The sequence below is a fragment of the Pseudorasbora parva genome, chromosome 5, assembly GCF_024679245.1.
Source record: "Pseudorasbora parva isolate DD20220531a chromosome 5, ASM2467924v1, whole genome shotgun sequence".
NCBI classification, from domain to species: Eukaryota; Metazoa; Chordata; class Actinopteri; order Cypriniformes; family Gobionidae; genus Pseudorasbora; species Pseudorasbora parva.
In genome coordinates this window covers 27,129,902-27,148,487 of record NC_090176.1, presented here as the reverse complement: position 1 = coordinate 27,148,487, position 18,586 = coordinate 27,129,902, and the positions used below count along the sequence as shown (strand labels likewise).

Sequence of the window (18,586 nt, the reverse complement as noted above, 5' to 3'; positions counted from 1 at the left end):
TTAACTCTGAAACAATTTTCGAGTTGCGTTGTGGTAAAAATAGCAACGGGTAACGCCAGCTGATTGAGGAGTTCAACCACTCTACGTCATCAACCTAGAACGCAAACAAAATGGCGCCGCCCATGGTCCAAATATAAAATCGATTTTTTAAATAACGTAGATCTTTCATGGGTTTTCTACCACATAATTCAGTAAGAGACATCATTTATGTTATATTAAGCCATACAAGTCTCAACACCATGGGATCCCTTTAAATAAATATAAAATGTAAGTTTATTCCTGAAATGGCAAAAATCATTACACCAGTCTTCTTCAGTCACATGATCCTTCAGAAATTAATTACATTTTTTATTACAATAGTACTGCTTAATTTTTTTTTTGTGTAAATTGTGTTTTTTATTTGAAATAAAATAAGTAAAATGTCTTTACTGACACTTTTTATCAATTTAATGCAGTTTTGTTAAAGTATTAATTTCTTTGGGGGGAAAATCTTACTGCCTCCAAACTTTTGAACAGTATTATATATTAAATTATATGACTTAAATTTTATTTTCTTAACCTTTTGGCAAAGAGTTTTTCAAAATAAGAGCATTTTTAAATCTGATAAAGAAAATAAATGTTAGCACCGTGTAATTAAACCGTGAATTCACCTATAAGGATCATCCATCAGTCCCTGTAACAAAAGTGGCTTCATAAAAATAATAAATAGGCTATTACATTCTATAAGGGTTAGCTTTACAGTTATGGGTTAGAAAACATTATTAGCTCAGTATAAAAACAATAAAAGTCAATGGTAAGTCCCCACCAGAAAAGAAAAACAATCATGTGTGTATGTGCGTGGTTATACGCTCACACTCCTGGTTCTCTGTGCTGTTTCTCTAGGTTGTGGTAGTGACCCTGAAGCAGATCTGAGCTTCATGATGTCAGATAATAAGGAATACCGCCGTTCGATGGTCTTAACACCTAAGACCACCACTCCGTTCAATCAGTTCCTGCCAACAAAGGACAAGCAGTCGGGCTATGTTCCAGCACCATTACGCAAGAAACGCACAGAGCGAAATGAAGACAACAGAAGAAGCTGGGCTAGCCCTATGTTCACAGAAGATGACGGGACTTTTACTAGGTAATGCAAGTCTAAACTCTAGAGATTCAGTGGGGGTTTTCATTGGATGGTATATTCACCTACTCTTGTGAAAGGTAACAATCTGATCATTGATTTATGATCCAATATAGCCCATGCTTGCAGAAAATTGTGTTTTTCTTTCTCTGGGGAAGAAAAATACCCACAGAATAGAATAGTCTTTAATAGTTTTTCCTAGACTGCAATAAACTTAAAAAGAGAGCAACATTTTTAGCCTTTTTTAGTCTTCAGCTTTCCAGATTTTCTCCAGACAAAAGACCATAGTAATCTTAAATCTGTCTTTTCTAGAGATTTATAAAACATCTTAAACAATGTCTCACATTGTGCTCTGATACCTGCCATCAAAAGATCTGAATGTGAACTTTTCTCAAAACAATTCTCAGAATTTGTCTCTTGATCATTCGCTTTGCTTGATAGAAATGTTTATCATTATGTCCCTTCTTTGTTGGTTGAGATGTTACAGTAGCTATGAAACGTTCTCTGTTTGAATGCCGATGCTTATTTTCCCCACTATTTCTTGGCATTTTGTGCTTTCGTGCATTGGTGATGCATCCCAGTCATGAGAGGGCAGGTTCAGACCCTGCACCTATCACCGAGTTGAAATCCCAGACAACTGCCCACCAGTCTTTGGCCTATGAATATGAGAGCAGTGATTCAGATGCAGATCGACCGGATCCCGACGTGGTTCTAGATGACCTCGCTAGCCGTAGATTTCACAGCCCATCCCCTGTCGCTCCTACCAACTTTGCCTTACCCATGAGCCCGCTGGAGGCAGCTACTATCTCATGTACCACCAGGCCACAGGTGGCTCTCAGTAATGTGTTCCGGCAGTCACTGACCCATCTCAGGTCAGAAACTGGCTTGTTTGACACGCATCTGTTTTTTTGTTTTTGTTTTTGTTTTTTTTAACTTTGGGTCTTCTTCAGAAACCTTTGAAGTTTGGTTTTGAGTTGCTGTGTTTTAATTATTTGGCTTGATTTTCAACCCATAGCGTGGACACTTTGAAACAACATTTTGCTTTCAATGTTTGATTTTCATTTGGTTTGGTGTGCTTGTTAACCATGGATGGTTTGATGTGCATTGATCATTGGTGGTATGTAACAAAAATGGCTGTCTTTTGAGCAGCAGTCAGTCACAGCCTCTTCAGAGGACTTACAGGAGGCCTGTGTCCGCTGATGCCTGCATTTACGATGACTCTGAAGAAGAGGATGATGAGTTTGGCTATGCTGATCCTGTTCAAGATGACCTTTATGCCCGTAAAGTAGGCCTGGTGCCCCAAACATCTGCCACACCGCCTTTTGATAAATTTCTGCCCAAGTTCTGGACACCTGAGGAGGATGCACATGTGAAGAAGATCAAACTGGGCTCCCAGCACCGCCCTTGGTACAGGAAGATCCAAGGTTTCAGGTCTGTCCAGTACTGAAGCAAAAAATAAATAAAAAGAACATAAATTAAGAAAAAAACATAAATAATTATGGAATACTCCTGGAATACTACATTTTTCACGACATGCTTGATATTTCAGATGAGCAGAAGGGGAGGAAATTTAATGAATTCATTTGGTTCTAAATTCTTACTGCACTCACTATCATTAGAAGACAAAAAAAAACAAAAAACAAAAAACAATAGTAGCTAAATAAACCAACTGTCCCATAATCATTATAATCAGCAACTGTCCATGAATGTCATTTGTAAATAATGAAATCTGACTGTTTTCAATTCTGGGCCCTATTGATCAGTCCATCAGTTGTTGTTCAAATATTCATTTCTAATTCTCTGAAATGTTTGGCTATCCAGTGGCACACTGTAAAGTACATAACATAATATAATATATTATAAAATTAATCAGGATCTGCAAACCAGTGGTCTTAGACCTATTGAAAGGACATGTTTTATAAAATTTGACAACCACTACATGCCCACATTTTGTATCCTGTTTTTTTTTAAATAATATGCAGTACATCTATTTTGCTCATACGTTCATATATTTGATGGCTTAAATGTAAAAATACATTTGATGCCACTGTAAACCCTTGAGGGTCCTTTTTTTCCTTTAAATTCACTTTATTGCTAAGGTTTCTCTGCTGCCTCCTTCTATCTTCTATCTGGTGATGGTTACTAACTTTTCTTCCTTTTCTTTTTCTGTGCTCTTTCACCTCAAATTTTCCAGCCGCAAGAAGTCAGGTTCTTCCTCTGAAGAATCAGATGGTGACGTCAATCCCTGGCTCTCTCCACCTTCTTTCTCTCGCACTCAGTCTGAACCCCCTCCCTCTCACTCCCATGCACCTGAAGGCCTCGCTCAGTCCAGCCTCATTTCCACACCCAGGTCCTTATCACAGCCCCATATGCAGTAGGACTGGCCATCTACTCACTTCCCCTGATCAGCTTCTCCACATGCTACACATACTATAAATGTATCAACTGATGCTTACTAATAAGTAATGTTTTTATTCATAATCATCTTTGTGAATGTTAATGATATTAGAAATGTGAGAAGGTTTATACTGTTAGTATAATATCAATCTTCACATAATTCAGATGTTCAACAAAAAAGTTGAATCTTCACGCTGCTCTTTTCTCTACGCCATTGTTCATATCTCCAAAAAATGACACCATAGAAGCGGTCCATATGACTTATGCCTAACATTACAAGTCTTCTGAAGCCATTTGATTTGTGTAAGGAGACAAAGTCATCCAATAAGTCAGTGAGAACCAGATCATTGAACAAATCATTCTTTTGAGTCTGATCTTTTCAATGAATACACACAGATTTCATTGGACTCGAATGAATGTGCCCAATCAGTGAATAATGACTTAAATTTTGTTCTTTTTCTCACACAAAGCTATCATAGGGCTTCAGAAAATGTGGAATATTGTAGACAAGTTTGTATGGACCACTTGTACAGATATATTTTTTGGTGCATTTTTGGAGCTTAAAGGCCCGCTCACATCAAGAATGATAACTATAAAGAGAATTATAAGAATAAATATAATAGCACCCACACCAACAACAATAATGCCCTGTTTATTACAAGTTCGCGCTGCAGTTATGTCATATACCGCTTTAAATGATAAAGCTCTTTAAAGCAAGATCAATTCTGATTACTGTTTTTATTATTCATGAGCTGGAAAAAAATTTATCTGAAAGTGATTCCAACAATATTGTTAATCTTTGTTGTTATTTGTTATAGTTGTGGTGTGAATTTTAGTATTTTGAGGCAGGGCGCTCACAATCATGCATCCTTCTACATGCACTTCACTTGTTAACTGGTCTTAACTGATTTTTACTGTCCCCTTGCATGTTCTGAATCCTTTCTTTACTCTTTTCTCCTTTCATTCGCCCACAGTTCTCAAACACAACCCCTCATGGTTGCTCAGCAGAGTGCTGAGCTCTCTAAGTTAAACCCCCCTGATTTTTGGCCCAGACCAGATCCCGCCTCTGGCCCCAGACTCATAAAATGCGAAAAGCGCCCCCTCCTTGGGCGTGAACACCCTAACGACCCATACAACGTTTCTGCCGACATCCAGCCTGATTTGGAAAATGACGATATGTTTACACGTCGTACGAAAACCTTCCACTCAAGTGATGATCTGGCCAAGTTGAAGTACGGTAACTTCCTGGTGCCTCGCCGCAGATCGGAGGCTGAAATCATGGTGGTAATTCAGCCCTGCCGTGAGGGTGAACCCATTTATCCTGACATTGAAAAAGACGATGTGGTTTTTCGAAGGGATCAACAGCAAATAAGTCACTGCCCTCTGTCTGGGGCCCCTGATAACTACCACCCTGTTCCTATTCCAGAGAATTGGGCTTTGCCACCAAAACTGCAGGCCAAGCTGATGTGTGGCCCATTTGAACCCAGACAGAACAAACCCAAGTCAGAGATTAAACACGGAGCAGAGCAGCACCTGAAGACAGATGATATGCTACTTAGGAAGCTAAAAGCTTTAAATACCCAAGGGATGGAGGAAAAGGGATCTCCCAGTGTTTCTTTGTCTTGCAATGAAGAAGATATGCAGAAATGGCAAGCCATCAGAGAGGCCAGCCGAGTGCGATACAGGAAGAGGCTGATGGTGGAGAGGTTAGGTTTCTGAGCCTGCAGAAATTCCTGTGTGCGCTTGTCATCATGATCTCATCTGTGGTGTACTTTTCTCATTCTCATGTTAACGGTGATCTTACACTGGCAATGAGAATGTTTGCAAGTCTGACACGGGTTTGACTTTGATTGCATGAGAATGATTGTAACAGGTAGATATTTGGTTTTCTTAGTATTGTTCTTTTAAATTTTGTTGGACCAGCTTCAAAATGTGCACCCGTTTGAGCATGAAGTGATGATGTCAAAATGGTTTTCAACATTGAAATTTGATACAAGCTGGTTTTTTTATCCACTTTATTTTTAACATAAAGGTGGGCGCAACCTTTTTTTCTTGAATGTGCAAGGCTGCCGGTGTCAGCCCTTTAATTATTTTAGCTGTACAAAAACATGCTGCTTGATATTAAAAACGGGTATGCCTATTTATCATATTATTTTAATTTATGATCATAATAATAAACCCAATGGTTTGTAGCACATATAGTTTTCACTTTCTTATTTTTAATTAAAAGTCTTGGATATTCACAAGAAAATAGGTGGATTGAAAATAGGTGGATAAATGGTTTATTTATTTGGTAATTTTTACATATTTTATTTTAGTTTACTTTATTGAATTATATCAAATTGAAAACATTTTTATGGATTACTGGAACACCAAAGAATTTGACATTACAGATGCACTTTGTTTGTCTTTGGAGAGACTGAGAAATGGCCTGTGAAATGCATTTTGCTTGTGTTTAATAAAAGACTGAAAGTTTTGGTCATGAAAGCATCTAAGAAATGGATACATCAAGTACAGACTCAACTACTTTGACTTTCGGTTAAGTCCTAAAGTCGTGCAGACTTTATAAGGTGTGAGTGTGTCCAGCTAAGCTGTGGTGGAATTTTAAAACCTGAGCAATGTCTATAAATAATCCGGTCAGACACATTCACTCTTTACGAAGTAACTTACAATGCGCTCTAGCTCCAAATTCCCCACACCCTTGTGATCCTGTGAAAGCTGGAACTTACACTTATGTGACCATGGAAACACACCTAGCACTTGAACCCCAAGTACAACATCGCATTTGATCAGAGTCCATGTAATGTCGGGGTATTAAAAAGAGCAACCGCACTGGGACTGGTGGGGAATTCTGCAAGTTTACAATGAAGTCATTCTAACTAAAGTTACAACTGACAGCTAAAATTATGTTATAATTGCACATTTTGAATGTCAGACAGCCAGGTCGGTAATCAGCAAATTAACTGAATGCTGAAGCATGGCTATACTGGAAATGGGGGAAAAAATCATCATGCACATGATCATAGCTAGAGCAGTGTGGCTAAGCTATTGACATGTACAATTCTGTTTGAAAGTTTGGGGTCAGTATGATTTTTGTTTTGTTTTGTTTTTTTAAGATTTTTTTTTGTTTTTTTGCAAGGATGCATTAAAGACATGTATAATGTTACAAACATTTTCTATTCCAAATAGATGCTGATCTTTTTAACTTTCTATTCATCAAATAATCCTGAAAAAAAAGTATCAGTTTCTACAATAATATGAAGCAGCACAACAACATTTCAACATTGATAGTAATAAGAAATGTTTCTTAAGCAGCATATCAGCATATTAGAATGATTTCTGGAGGATCATGTGACACTGAAGACTGGCTGCGGAAAATGTTATCAATCTTTGCAATCACAAGACATAACATTATTTATTTTAAATTATAATAATATTTATCTCTCTCTCACACACACACACACACACACACACACACACACACACACACACACACACACACACACACACACAATTGTACTGTACTTTACATACAAATAAAAACATGAAAACATCTTACTGACCCAAAACTTTTGAACAAGAGTGAATGTTACTTAATCGGTCATTCAATAAAAGCTGTTAGTCATCACACCAAAATATGACTATGTTGTTGCTGTGGTTCTCTTTGGCTCCTAGACTGCTCCAGAAAAGCTCTGATAGTAAAGGGTGAGTGGCCTTGTGCAGGAACGGCATGTTTTTGTGTGTGTGGTCACGGCTGCTGCGTAGGCCTTTGCTTTCTCTGCTCTCCTCCCCTATATTAAGCACTGACACTCACAATGTACTCAATGCTATGATCCCCATGGGCTGCTGTCTAAATTTCTTCTCTGCAAAAAAAAACGTGCCGGCTATAGATATGCACATTGTACACTGATGGCTAATTCAATCTCTGTTCAAACGTGTCCTTCTGGAAAGATCCAGAGTATGAGAAGCACAGATGTACTTTTGCAATGCAGACGTATTGTGCTCTCACAGGTAAGTCACATGAGTGGAAGTGATTGATTAAGCAACTCGTGGAAAATGAACCAATTGAGTTGCCACATAATATGTGTTATTTGTCTATCATGATAACTAATTGTGGCTTGAAGAATATTCAGGACATGCTGTTTTACTAACCCTTCAATATTTAGGATTGCTTGATGTGCTGTAACACTTTTACCCATATCAAGATGCTGAATGGCTAAAATCCATGAAATCTTTTTTTCATCCTAATGCATGACCTTTTTCCTTAAGGATTAAGGAACTACTAACTAACTGGATTACTAACGTTTTTTGAAAAACTTGTTTATAGGAGCAAATCAGTGAGTGACATCACTGCTGGTGAGACTGACCTCATAACCCCGACAATGGAGTTACGCTTCGAAGAGCTGCAGAAGATGCGTGTTCGGATTAAGGAGAGTGACGATAAGTGGCAAGATGTAAGTATCGGATCACCTGGTGTTATTGATAATATTCATAGCTGCAGATGTTTGACCTGTGGTAAAATGAAAGTGGATACTAGTAAGATGTCCTCATAAGGACCTTGACTACTTTGAGTCGCATCAATAATAAGTAGCCTGTAACGGTACAGTGATACTTTGTAGTGTGAATGTGGTTGGATTGAGCTTCGGTACAGCATTTAGGTCATACGGGCCTCTAATTCACATGGGAAAAAAAGTCGGGTGGAGCCAAACAGACAAAATAGGACACCGGCAAAATCTAGTCCTCCCTCACTCTTCAATCTGTCCTCATGTCTCTCCACCCTTCCCATGCACTGTTCCTCCTACCGTTACTGCTTATGAATAAGCACCTGTGCTCCAGTTATGGAGGCTGAGCGTCTTTCTCCTTGTCCCTCCAGGATCTTACAAGGTGGAAGAATAAGCGCAGGAGTGTGAATTCTGACATTGTGAAGAAGAAAGAGGAGAGAGAACAGATTGAGCAGATCACTTCAAGTGACACCAGGAAATCAAAGACCTTGAAGGAAATGCAGGATGAGAGGTGAGCATTTCTTCAAATCAAGGTGTAGCTGTGTGTCTCTTTAAAGATTAAACAGGACAAAACCGTATATTTCATTAATACATAATTTATTTGTATTGTCCTAATTTTATTTTATTTTTGTTATTATTAGTGGTGTACTGGATTGAAATGTGGCTGTCACTGTAGTTTTGGTCACTCTGTTGTCTGCTGTTAGTGCAGAGAGTGTAGCGTGTTCTACTTTCTCTGATCCGTTGTTTGCGCATTGTAAAAGTGTAATCTAATCGCTCCTCTTGTCCTGCCTCCTTCGTCCCTGCTCCTTTTCAGAGATAGCCGTGATCAAGGCAACTACAGGGGTAGATTTAACTCCAGCGTTGATGATGTCTTTGAAGAACCTGTGCCCCGAACCAGAACTCTGCCGGCACGTAGCTACACCGTTGACACCCCTTATGCCCCTAGGGACAAACCTTCACTGCCCTCCATACCATATCTGAGAGAAAAGGAACCTGCGGCTGGCACCCTTGCATCAGATCAGAAAGATTTTCCTACCAAACCTGGTCGCTCTAGCCCAGATATCCCACTTAAAACAAACAGCATTCAGGAGAGCAAAACGGCAACCCAGAACCTTCTGGATGATCCAGTTCCTGCTTTCTCTAACAGCAACACCAGCCTGATTAAGCCCACCAGCATGATCAAGCCCATCAGCATCAGTAAACCCAGTAGCGTTCTCAACAGCTCGGACTCTATTAGCAAAACTAAGCCAGTTGAGAACTCCAGCAGCACTATTAGCTCATTGTATAAGCCCAATTCAATGGATACAAAGCAGTCTGGGCTGGATCAAGTTTCTGCCTCCCTCCCCAGGAGCTACCAGAGATCAGATAGCGCAAGACTCACCTCTGTAGTCACGCCCAGACCATTCGGCACACAGGCCAATCGAATAACTTCTCTTCCCAGAGCATTCACGGTGAGTGGCCCTGTTTGGTCTCAAAAATCATGATGCCGTTTTTCTTTTTTGACGAATGAAGTTCTTTGAGAACATTATGCTACCTGCCAGAGTGTGTGATCGATTTACAATGACGTTCTGATTACAGCTCCTATGAACTGTATCTAATCTAATCTAATTTAGCAAAAAACTGTAATATGGAAGTCAGATTTTTTGGGGGAAAGCATACAGTGTGAGTGCAGTGGTTCTGGGAGTAAAAATGAATTTTCTCCATAGATTTTTAATGATAACTTAAAAACTGGTACCTATTGTGTGCGACAAGGTTGTTAATTCATGGTATATGCTTTTGTTGAAGCCATCAGCCCATGCTATTTCAGAGTGTTTTTTTTTAATTATCATGTGTAACAGTGGAATTCTGGTGAAAAAAAACTATATTACCTATAATTATGAAAATAAATCTTCACTAATCATAGAATTGAAACAAGCAAATTTCACCAAAATAACTCTTTAGTTCTCATTCACTCCACATTCATTTGCTGCAAATGGCATAATCAAGTAAAAAATAAAAACTGTATTGTCATGTTTTAAATTGTGATTTTTATAACTCTTTAAAATAGGCTTCTTTTTTTAAAATCCTATATGAGAGAAATTTTATTTGTAAAATACTTCCAGGACAGGCTCTGTTGCACTTTATTCCTCTGTTTGAGCTGATTAGAAATGAGCCCAGATATGTCCTATGGTTAAAATGATCAATCATGATCTATTCTGCTTTATTCACTATAAAAGTAAGTAATGAATACATCTCAAACAGTGAGAAGTTCAGATTGGTTGTGAAAATACTTACATGGCATCAAAAACCTTTTAGATGGACGACTCTCTTAAGCGCACCAATGGAGAGACAGACAGCCTCAAGAAAACTACAGCTTACAACCGCTATGCGCAGTATATGAAAGAGGATGAAGATATCTCCCAGGAAAGCCCTAAGCACAGCAGTGACGAAGAGGAGAGATCAGAGGAGAAAACCCTGTCTCCTTTCCCTACGGTCAACAAGGTATCACCCCTGTCTAAACCTTCATTCCCAATCATCCCTCCCAATGAGGCAAGCTACACCTACAAGTTCAACTATACATTGAAATAACATTACATTTTCAATTCAGTTCCACACACAGTGACAGACACATAAACGCTTATATATTCATTAAATCTGACTAAATCTAAATAATTTAGTATATTTCTTTATATTTCTAACAGTTTTTAGCTATACTTTGTGGTCTGGGTTGCCTTCTGTTTAGATTAATAATTAATGTTCCTGATCCTCAAGTAATTTATTTTATTGCAATAAATTTCAATGGCACACTCCCGAAAACCAGAAATCACTTCATGTGAAATGTGCTTTCTTTGTGTAGCTGACCTGTCTCTGTCTTCCAGGTTGACTACAGTGAGATGAGGATCAGCCTGAACCAGAAACCCAATAGTAGCCGGGACTTTGGCTTCCAGAACGACTGGGACTCCACTGGGGTCCGTGTCAAATGTGTAGTTCCAGGTAAAAGAAACTGTTAAAGTCCTCTGAAATAAAAGTGTTGTCAAAAGTGATCTCGTGCCGCCCTGTAATTAATGAAGCACAAAGTACAGGCTCTACCTGCAGCTTCAGCGAGCATCTGCTACTCATAAAAAACACTGCTACAGTATATAGGGCAGTTTTTTTCTAGGTTGAATCTGATGAGCCTGTAGTTGCCCAAGATAGCAATGGAACAAAATGTACATAGAAAAAAAATAATTGTCTGAGATGTTTAGTTATGTAAATCACAGTTCGGGCATCATTGTCATTATTTGCATAAACCTTTTTTCAACCTTTTATATAGTGTATTCATGTTTAATGTGTTTGTTTGTGTATGTGGGATGTGCGTGTGTAAAGGCAGCACAGCGGAGCTCGGTCAGGTTAAGGTTGGAGATGAGATCCTCGCAGTGAACGGGCACCAGGTGGCAGACATGAGCTATAATGAGTGGAAGAGCAGAATGGAGGAGGCCTTGCAGCAGGGAAGTCTGCTTATGGACATCCGGAGACAAGGCAAGAATAGTAAGTCCCAACCATCTCATCGAGTGCAGCACTGACCACAGGAGGCCTTGGTAAAGCTTTCAACAGAAATAACATCGCCAAACTCTTTATAGTTGCCCTTTGCTACATATACAGCAGACTAAGATCCTTTGTTCTTGGTTGACCCTGTAGTTAAAAGTCTAAATATCGACTGTGGGAGTAATGTGCCATAGTGTGAATCATGTGATCAGTGATGTTCATCTCGTATTGTGTGTTTGGCTTTCTTTTTGCTAATATACTTTTTTCCCCACTTCTTTCAAATTGGAAGGAAAAGTTCACTCAAAAAATAAAAAATATTTCCATCAATATTTCCCAAACTTGTATGCTGCTGTTTTAGAGGACCGCCAAGCTCCAAAAAGGACAAAACTACAATAAACTATTAATAAAATAGTTCATGACTTTTGTGCACTCTATTCCAACTTCTGACTATTTATTGAAATGAATTTAAGTTTATTTTATTGTATATGGAGCACATATTTTAGTCATATAAATAACCAGTTTTTCATTATATGAATGCCCATATTTGGGTGAACTATTCCTTTGCCTACATTCCCCTGGTATGGTGTCTTCAGTTAATGTAGTATGTTTGTATTTCTTGCATTAACAGTGCATTATATTGCATTATCTTAGTTTCTAAAGTATGTGGTTCTTTATATTTTCAGTGGTTCATATTTTCAGTGTTTACTAACAGGCTTATAGTTTGTGACTGAAGGCAGATCAGAGGGCATCTGTAAGCTTGTTGGTAAACCTGGTGTGTGTGAAGCTCATTCTGACTGCATTGCAGGGGAAGGTGGTCTGGTCTGTCTTTTTTATCCCCACTGTTTAGAAGTATTATTCAGTTTTTAGCATCTGTCTGTTTACACAGTTTGCTAATTCTGTGTTTTTGAAATGAATGGTTTTGTTGACATGCCACAATCAGACTGGGGCAGAGACCTACCTTCCCTTCCATTTAAAAGCCATAAGACCATCAATCTGACCAGTCTGGATCCTCTAGGTCCCACTGAGTCATACCTCAGCACCAACCTGGATTTCACATCCCAACAATCCAAGAACAACGTTATAAAACCCGTGAACGCCAGCTCACAGCCAGGCAATGTGAGCAGACTATAATTAATTACCTATATATATATGACAATTTTTTTGATTGGTATTTGAATGCATTTTGATGCTTCTTTCATAACACTAAACAGATGACATTTTTTCCACAGAATCATGGCTCGAATGGGATAAATGGTAGTTTGCGTCAGGATTCAGAGAATGTGAATAATAAAGGTAAATTACTTCTTTCATCTAATTGCTTGGAAATATTCTGTAAAGTTTTTGTGTTGTATGCTCATTTTATTAAATGCATGTTTGCAGAAAATTTGTGAATCTTGTTCTGAGATTGTTTAATAGCTTGACGAATGCTTGTTTTTGATTGACTTAAAACAGTGTGAAAACTAAAGTTGAGAACGCGATAAGCATTATCCAAACATTATGCACATATTTATATATTTTTCTACCAAACTTTTTACAAGAAAGCAGTGTGGATTAAGAATGATTTGCTTCCCCGGGGCACCTGGAGTGTTTATGAATCTAACAAATTCATCTTCTTCTAACATTTTTATCTCCCATGTAGAATCTGAATCCATTTCTATGAAAAACTTAAAAAGGAGATCAGAGTTTTTTGAACAAGGTAACAGAACAGCATCAGTTCAGTGCTGATGCGTTCAGGCTATGTGTTTCGGGGGCTGTGGGTAAACCGCTAAGTCTTCATCCTGCCATCGTCCTCCTCTCTCTAGCAGAAGCCCCTCATAACCTCTTTGCTCTTCCCTCAGGCTCTGCAGGGCTCACAGTCAGTTCTCTGGTCTACCTCTGTGGTAAAAGGGGGTTGAGTGTGCAGTGTCCACTTCCATCTCAAGCGCTGACATGCTGTCTGCAGGAGCCAGAGTACTTTAAAAAGTAGAGGAAAATTGCAGAGTAAATAGTGCAAAGAAACAAAAAAACGTAATAGTTCATCTAAAAATGACAATTCTGCCATCATTTTCACCCTCACATTGTTCCAAAGCCATTATGACTTCCATGGAGCACAAAGGGAGAACATTTAAAGACATTTGTTTCCCATGCTCTTTTGATTATAATCGTAATGTGACCTGAAGTTTAGGGTGTCAAAAAAGATTCCAAAGAAAGCACCCTAAAATATCATGAACATGCTTCAGCCTTCTGAAGTCATACAATGGTTCTCTGCAAGCAACATACCAAAGTTTAAGCTGTTAATCACTGATAATCTTCCCTCTAATTGGCTATGAACCACTGACAGATTAGAGTCAGTAAGTTTAAATGGATCGTTTGTAAATCTGGCTGATTCAGGAATTAAACTTGTGAACCAGAGCCAGTGATTCATCAAAAAGATTCTACTCAGAATTATTATTTCTTCATGAATCAGATACTGTAACACTTCACACAAGAAGCCTTAGAGTAGCTGTCAAGATTTTCAGTGAATAACTTCATATGTTCACGTCAAAATGCTAAAATTACTTAACTAAAACTGATATAAATATAAATTAAAGCTAAACTGAAGAAAATGAAAAATAAAATAAAAGTTACAATAATAAACTAATAGAAATATTAATGACTTCTGGTTGCTTTGTCACTGCAAGCATACCTCAATAGTTTGTCAACTTTTTTTTTCAAAATATATCTTCATTAGTCATTCTCTGAGGCCTCTAAAAGACAGCATGTCAGGAACATACCAACATACTAAGCACTTTAAATAATAGTAGGAAAATACTTTAGAAGGAAGTTCATTACTTTACAAGTTCATCTTGCTGATACCTTACTTACAGTACCGTATTAATATGATATCAGAGATTTTCCCACCAGGTGTAAATGAGAGAATTTACAATAAGACCGATATGATAATAAGATGATATGACCGAGACTGTTCTACCTTCACACTCAAGTCATTCTTGCTGTATATCCTTGATTTTAGGAGCAGCTCAGGGAATGAAATCAGTAATTAGTGTGGAGTGTGTTGGTATTGTCTTGCAAATGCAAACAGTGCATGCTGTGCTGGGCATGGATATGGAGTTTGGTTTTACTAATAGCCTGTGCTTCTGCATGTGGCATTGCATTTGGGTACTGGCCAAAGGTGTTTATCTACGGGATGAGTTTTTGCATTATTCATTTGGTTTGTTTATTGAAGTCTTTGCATGTGTTTGTTTATCCGAGTCTTTGCATGTGGTTCTACTTTAACATTTATTTATGATACTGTTGGGTTATGGGTTTCTAATTTTAATAGATTTTGGGATGGAATGCTGTTCATGTGCTATGATGAAGGGTTTCATTCAAAATATAGCCTACACTGTCTATAAAGCATCTAATTGTAGCTTTTTTTTACAGGTGGATCTGATACAGCAATACCAAATGTAAGCTGATATTCGGATGTTCTATTTTAATCCAACCACTGTTGCTTACACACTATGATCTGATTAATTAATAAGTGAATTACACTATATTGCCAAAAGTATGTGAACACCCCTTAAAATCATTGAATTCAGGTGTTGCAATCACTTCCATGGACACAGTTGTATAAAATCAAGCACCTAGACTGCTTCTACAAAAATGTGTGAAAGAACGGGTTGCTCTCAGAAGCTCAGTAAATTCAAGTGTGGTACTGTGATAGGTTGCCACCTGTGCAATAAGTCCATTTGTGAAATTTCCTCACAACTAAATATTCCACGGTAATATAGCGCACAATGTGCAGAAGTCACCAACTTTCTACAGTTAATAGCTACAGACTTCCAAACTTTGTGTGGTCTTCAGTTCAGCTCAAGAACGGTGCGTAGAGAGCTTCAACTAATGGTTTTGCAAGGCCAAACATTTGCATCCAAGCCTTACATCACCAAGTACAATGCAAAGCATCAGATGCAGTGGTGTAAAGTACACTGCCACTGGACTCTAGATCCGTGGGGACGTGTTCTCTGGACTGCAATCCAATGGTTAGTCTGGGTTTGACATTTGCCAGGAAAACGGTATTTGCCTGACTACATTGTGCCAAGTGTAAAGTTTGATGGAGGGGGGATTTATAGTATGGGGTTGTTTCTCAGGTGTTGCGCTTGGTCCCTTAGTTTTAGTAAAAGGAACTCTTAATGCTCCAGCATACCAAGATTTTTTAGACAATTTCATGCTCCCAACTTTGTGGGAACATTTTGGGGATGGGGCCCTTCCTGTTCCAGCATGACTGCATACCAGTGCACAAATCAAGGTCATTAAAGACATAGATGAGCGTGTTTGGTGTGGAGGAACTTGACTGGCCTGCGCAGAGTCCTGACCTCAACCTTATAGAACACCTTTGGGATGAATTAGAGCAGAGACGAGCCAGGCCTTCTTGTCCAACATCAGTGCCTTACCTCACAAATATGCTTCTAGAAGAATGGTCAAAAAAATCCCATAAACACACTCCAAATCCTTGTGTAAAGCTTTCCCAGAAGAGTTGAAGCCAACTCCATATTAAACCCTATGGAATGGATTAAGTATAAACTTTTGGCAATATAGTGCATGTTGTTCAATTGTGTGCTTCAGTGCTTGGGTGTAAAACATTTTAATAAAAAGATATTATGAAAGATAATTTTATAGATAATTCAAGGATATTTTATTTGATCAGGGGTTGGCTCCAATAATTCAAAGCATTTTCTGTGTGTGTAGCTTCCTGTGCCCTCCATCACTCCATCCACTGCACGCTGGTCCTGGGACCCAGAAGAAGAGCGCAGACGTCAGGAGAAGTGGCAGAAAGAGCAGGAGCGTTTGCTGCAGGTGAATATTATGTGCTGATCAGTTGGACTTTTTTAGAGATATGGCCAAAATACACTTACCTAAAGTATTATTAGGAACACCTGTTCAATTTGTCATTAATGCAATTATCTAATCAACCAAACACATGGCAGTTGCTTCAATGCATTTAGGGGTGTGGTCCTGGTCAAGACAATCTCCTGAACTCCAAACTGAATGTCAGAATGGGAAAGAAAGGTGATTTAAGCAATTTTGAGCGTGGCATGGTTATTGGTGCCAGACGGGCCGGTCTGAGTATTTCACAATCTGCTCAGTTACTGGGATTTTCACGCACAACCTTTTCTAGGGTTTACAAAGAATGGTGTGAAAAGGGAAAAACATCCAGTATGCAGCAGTCCTGTGGGCGAAAATGCCTTGTTGATGCTAGAGGTCCGAGAAGAATGAGCCGGCTGATTCAAGCTGATAGAAGACCAACTTTGACTGAAATAACCACTCGTTACAACCGAGGTATACAGCAAAGCATTTGTGAAGCCACAACACACACAACCTTGAGGCGGATGGGCTACAACAGCAGAAGACCCCACCGGGTACCACACATCTCCACTACAAATAGAAAAAATGAACATGACAATGAGTTCATTGTACTAAAATGGCCCCCACAGTCACCAGATCTCCACCCAATAGAGCATCTTTGGGATGTGGTGGAATTGGAGCTTCGTGCCCTGGATGTGCATCCCACAAATCTCCATCAACTGCAAGATGCTATCCTATCAATATGGGCCAACATTTCCAAAGAATGCTTTCAGCCCCTTGTTGAATCAATGCCACGTAGAATTAAGGCAGTTCTGAAGGCAAAAGGGGGGTCAAACACATTATTGTTATTATTATCCTAATAATCCTTTAGGTGAGTGTAGATTTGGTAAAAGAGAAAATATAGCATTTAAATGAATAGTGTGAGATTTTTACTACGGCTGTAGAAACTAGTTTTAAAGAGGATATGTTTTGTGCTGCTGATCAATGCATGCAAACTTTGAGATTTATTCCTCTTGTCCTCTTTGCTGCAGGAGAAGTACAAAAAAGACCAAGAAAAACTTGATGAGGAGTGGAAAAAGGCACAGCAAGAGCTTGTGAAGGAGACCTCCAAAGATTATGAAAAAGTATTTTATGTTATGTTGTCATGTTGTGTCATGTTATGTTATGCTATGTTATGTATTTATTTATTTAAACTATTGTTGTATGCAGGTCAGTATTTTATGGACGCCTGAGCAATAACTAGACCTTATTCACAGGAGAAAGTATATTCCAAATGATATATAACAGAATTGATATTAAAAAAAATATTTACACAAATTACACTTTTCAAAAGTTATACATATAATTTCATATAAAGTTTGATAATTTCTCTGATTGTTTTCAGCAAAACCTAAACTATTATTTTATCTTGTGGAATTTATGTAAATGCCTTTAATTTAATGTGATTGTCACTGTCAAACAATTCTTTGTTTGCTGTTTAACAGGAGATGGAGCTGGACAGACACAACCTCTACTCCTCTCTTCCCTCCATAAGACAACCTACTGTTTCATGGGAAGAACAAGAGGCCTCCAGATTGGCCCAGCAAGACGAAGAAAGGAAGAAAAAAGAGGAGGAGAATCTACATTTAGAGGAAGAGAAGAGAAAAAGAGAGGAAGAGAGGCTGCGCTTGGAGAAAGAGAGGATAAAAAGAGAGGAAGAGAGGCTGCGGTTAGAGGAAGAGAGGAGAAAACGAGTGGAACAGGAGCGTCTTGAGGAAGAGAACAAGAGAGAACAAGAGAGGAAGAGAAGAGAAGAGGAGAGGCAGCATTTAGAAGAAGAAAGGAGGAAGAAGGAAGAACAAGAGCGCCTTGAGGAACAGCGGAGGAAGAGAGAAGAGGAAGAGCGCCTCCTTCAGGAAAAAGAAAGGAATAGAAGAGAGGAGGAGAGGAGACAACTGGAAGAGCAGAAGAGGTTTCAGAATCCAGAGTGAGTCTCTGCGTTTCAACAGCCTTTAGCGTTTTTACCCCCGTTTATTATATTATGCCCCATCTCTCATTATCTGTTTCAAACTGATATTAATGTATCCTTTTGTCAAGCATGCATGTCAGTTTTTAATTTGTTTAACACCAATGAATGGCATTGAATAGCATGTTTGACAAATACATGTATTAGTCCTGCTTTAAATTAATAACCTGACGAAACTAACATTGTCTGTGTTAGGGCTGGGCGGTATGACACGATACATTTGTTATACGTTCTGTA

The 18,586-nt window shown here is 38.6% G+C and overlaps 1 protein-coding gene across 3 annotated transcripts in view; it reads left to right on the top strand.

Moving 5' to 3' along the window:
* Positions 1-18,586, top strand: part of lmo7a (LIM domain 7a) — a 54,238-nt gene that overhangs the window by 29,138 nt on the left and 6,514 nt on the right. For 2 of the 3 annotated variants that reach the window (XM_067443673.1, XM_067443674.1), the window contains exons 8-27: positions 883-1,123; positions 1,699-1,989; positions 2,267-2,548; positions 3,312-3,467; positions 4,489-5,220; positions 7,190-7,219; positions 7,842-7,968; positions 8,388-8,527; positions 8,831-9,467; positions 10,312-10,497; positions 10,875-10,989; positions 11,362-11,523; positions 12,461-12,636; positions 12,750-12,813; positions 13,160-13,216; positions 13,359-13,400; positions 14,923-14,948; positions 16,228-16,335; positions 17,376-17,468; positions 17,829-18,310. In XM_067443673.1, the coding sequence (XP_067299774.1) occupies positions 883-1,123; positions 1,699-1,989; positions 2,267-2,548; positions 3,312-3,467; positions 4,489-5,220; positions 7,190-7,219; positions 7,842-7,968; positions 8,388-8,527; positions 8,831-9,467; positions 10,312-10,497; positions 10,875-10,989; positions 11,362-11,523; positions 12,461-12,636; positions 12,750-12,813; positions 13,160-13,216; positions 13,359-13,400; positions 14,923-14,948; positions 16,228-16,335; positions 17,376-17,468; positions 17,829-18,310 (4,147 nt within the window). The remainder of the gene's footprint in view (positions 1-882; positions 1,124-1,698; positions 1,990-2,266; positions 2,549-3,311; positions 3,468-4,488; positions 5,221-7,189; positions 7,220-7,841; positions 7,969-8,387; positions 8,528-8,830; positions 9,468-10,311; positions 10,498-10,874; positions 10,990-11,361; positions 11,524-12,460; positions 12,637-12,749; positions 12,814-13,159; positions 13,217-13,358; positions 13,401-14,922; positions 14,949-16,227; positions 16,336-17,375; positions 17,469-17,828; positions 18,311-18,586) is intronic. The other variant, XM_067443675.1, reaches the window with a different exon arrangement.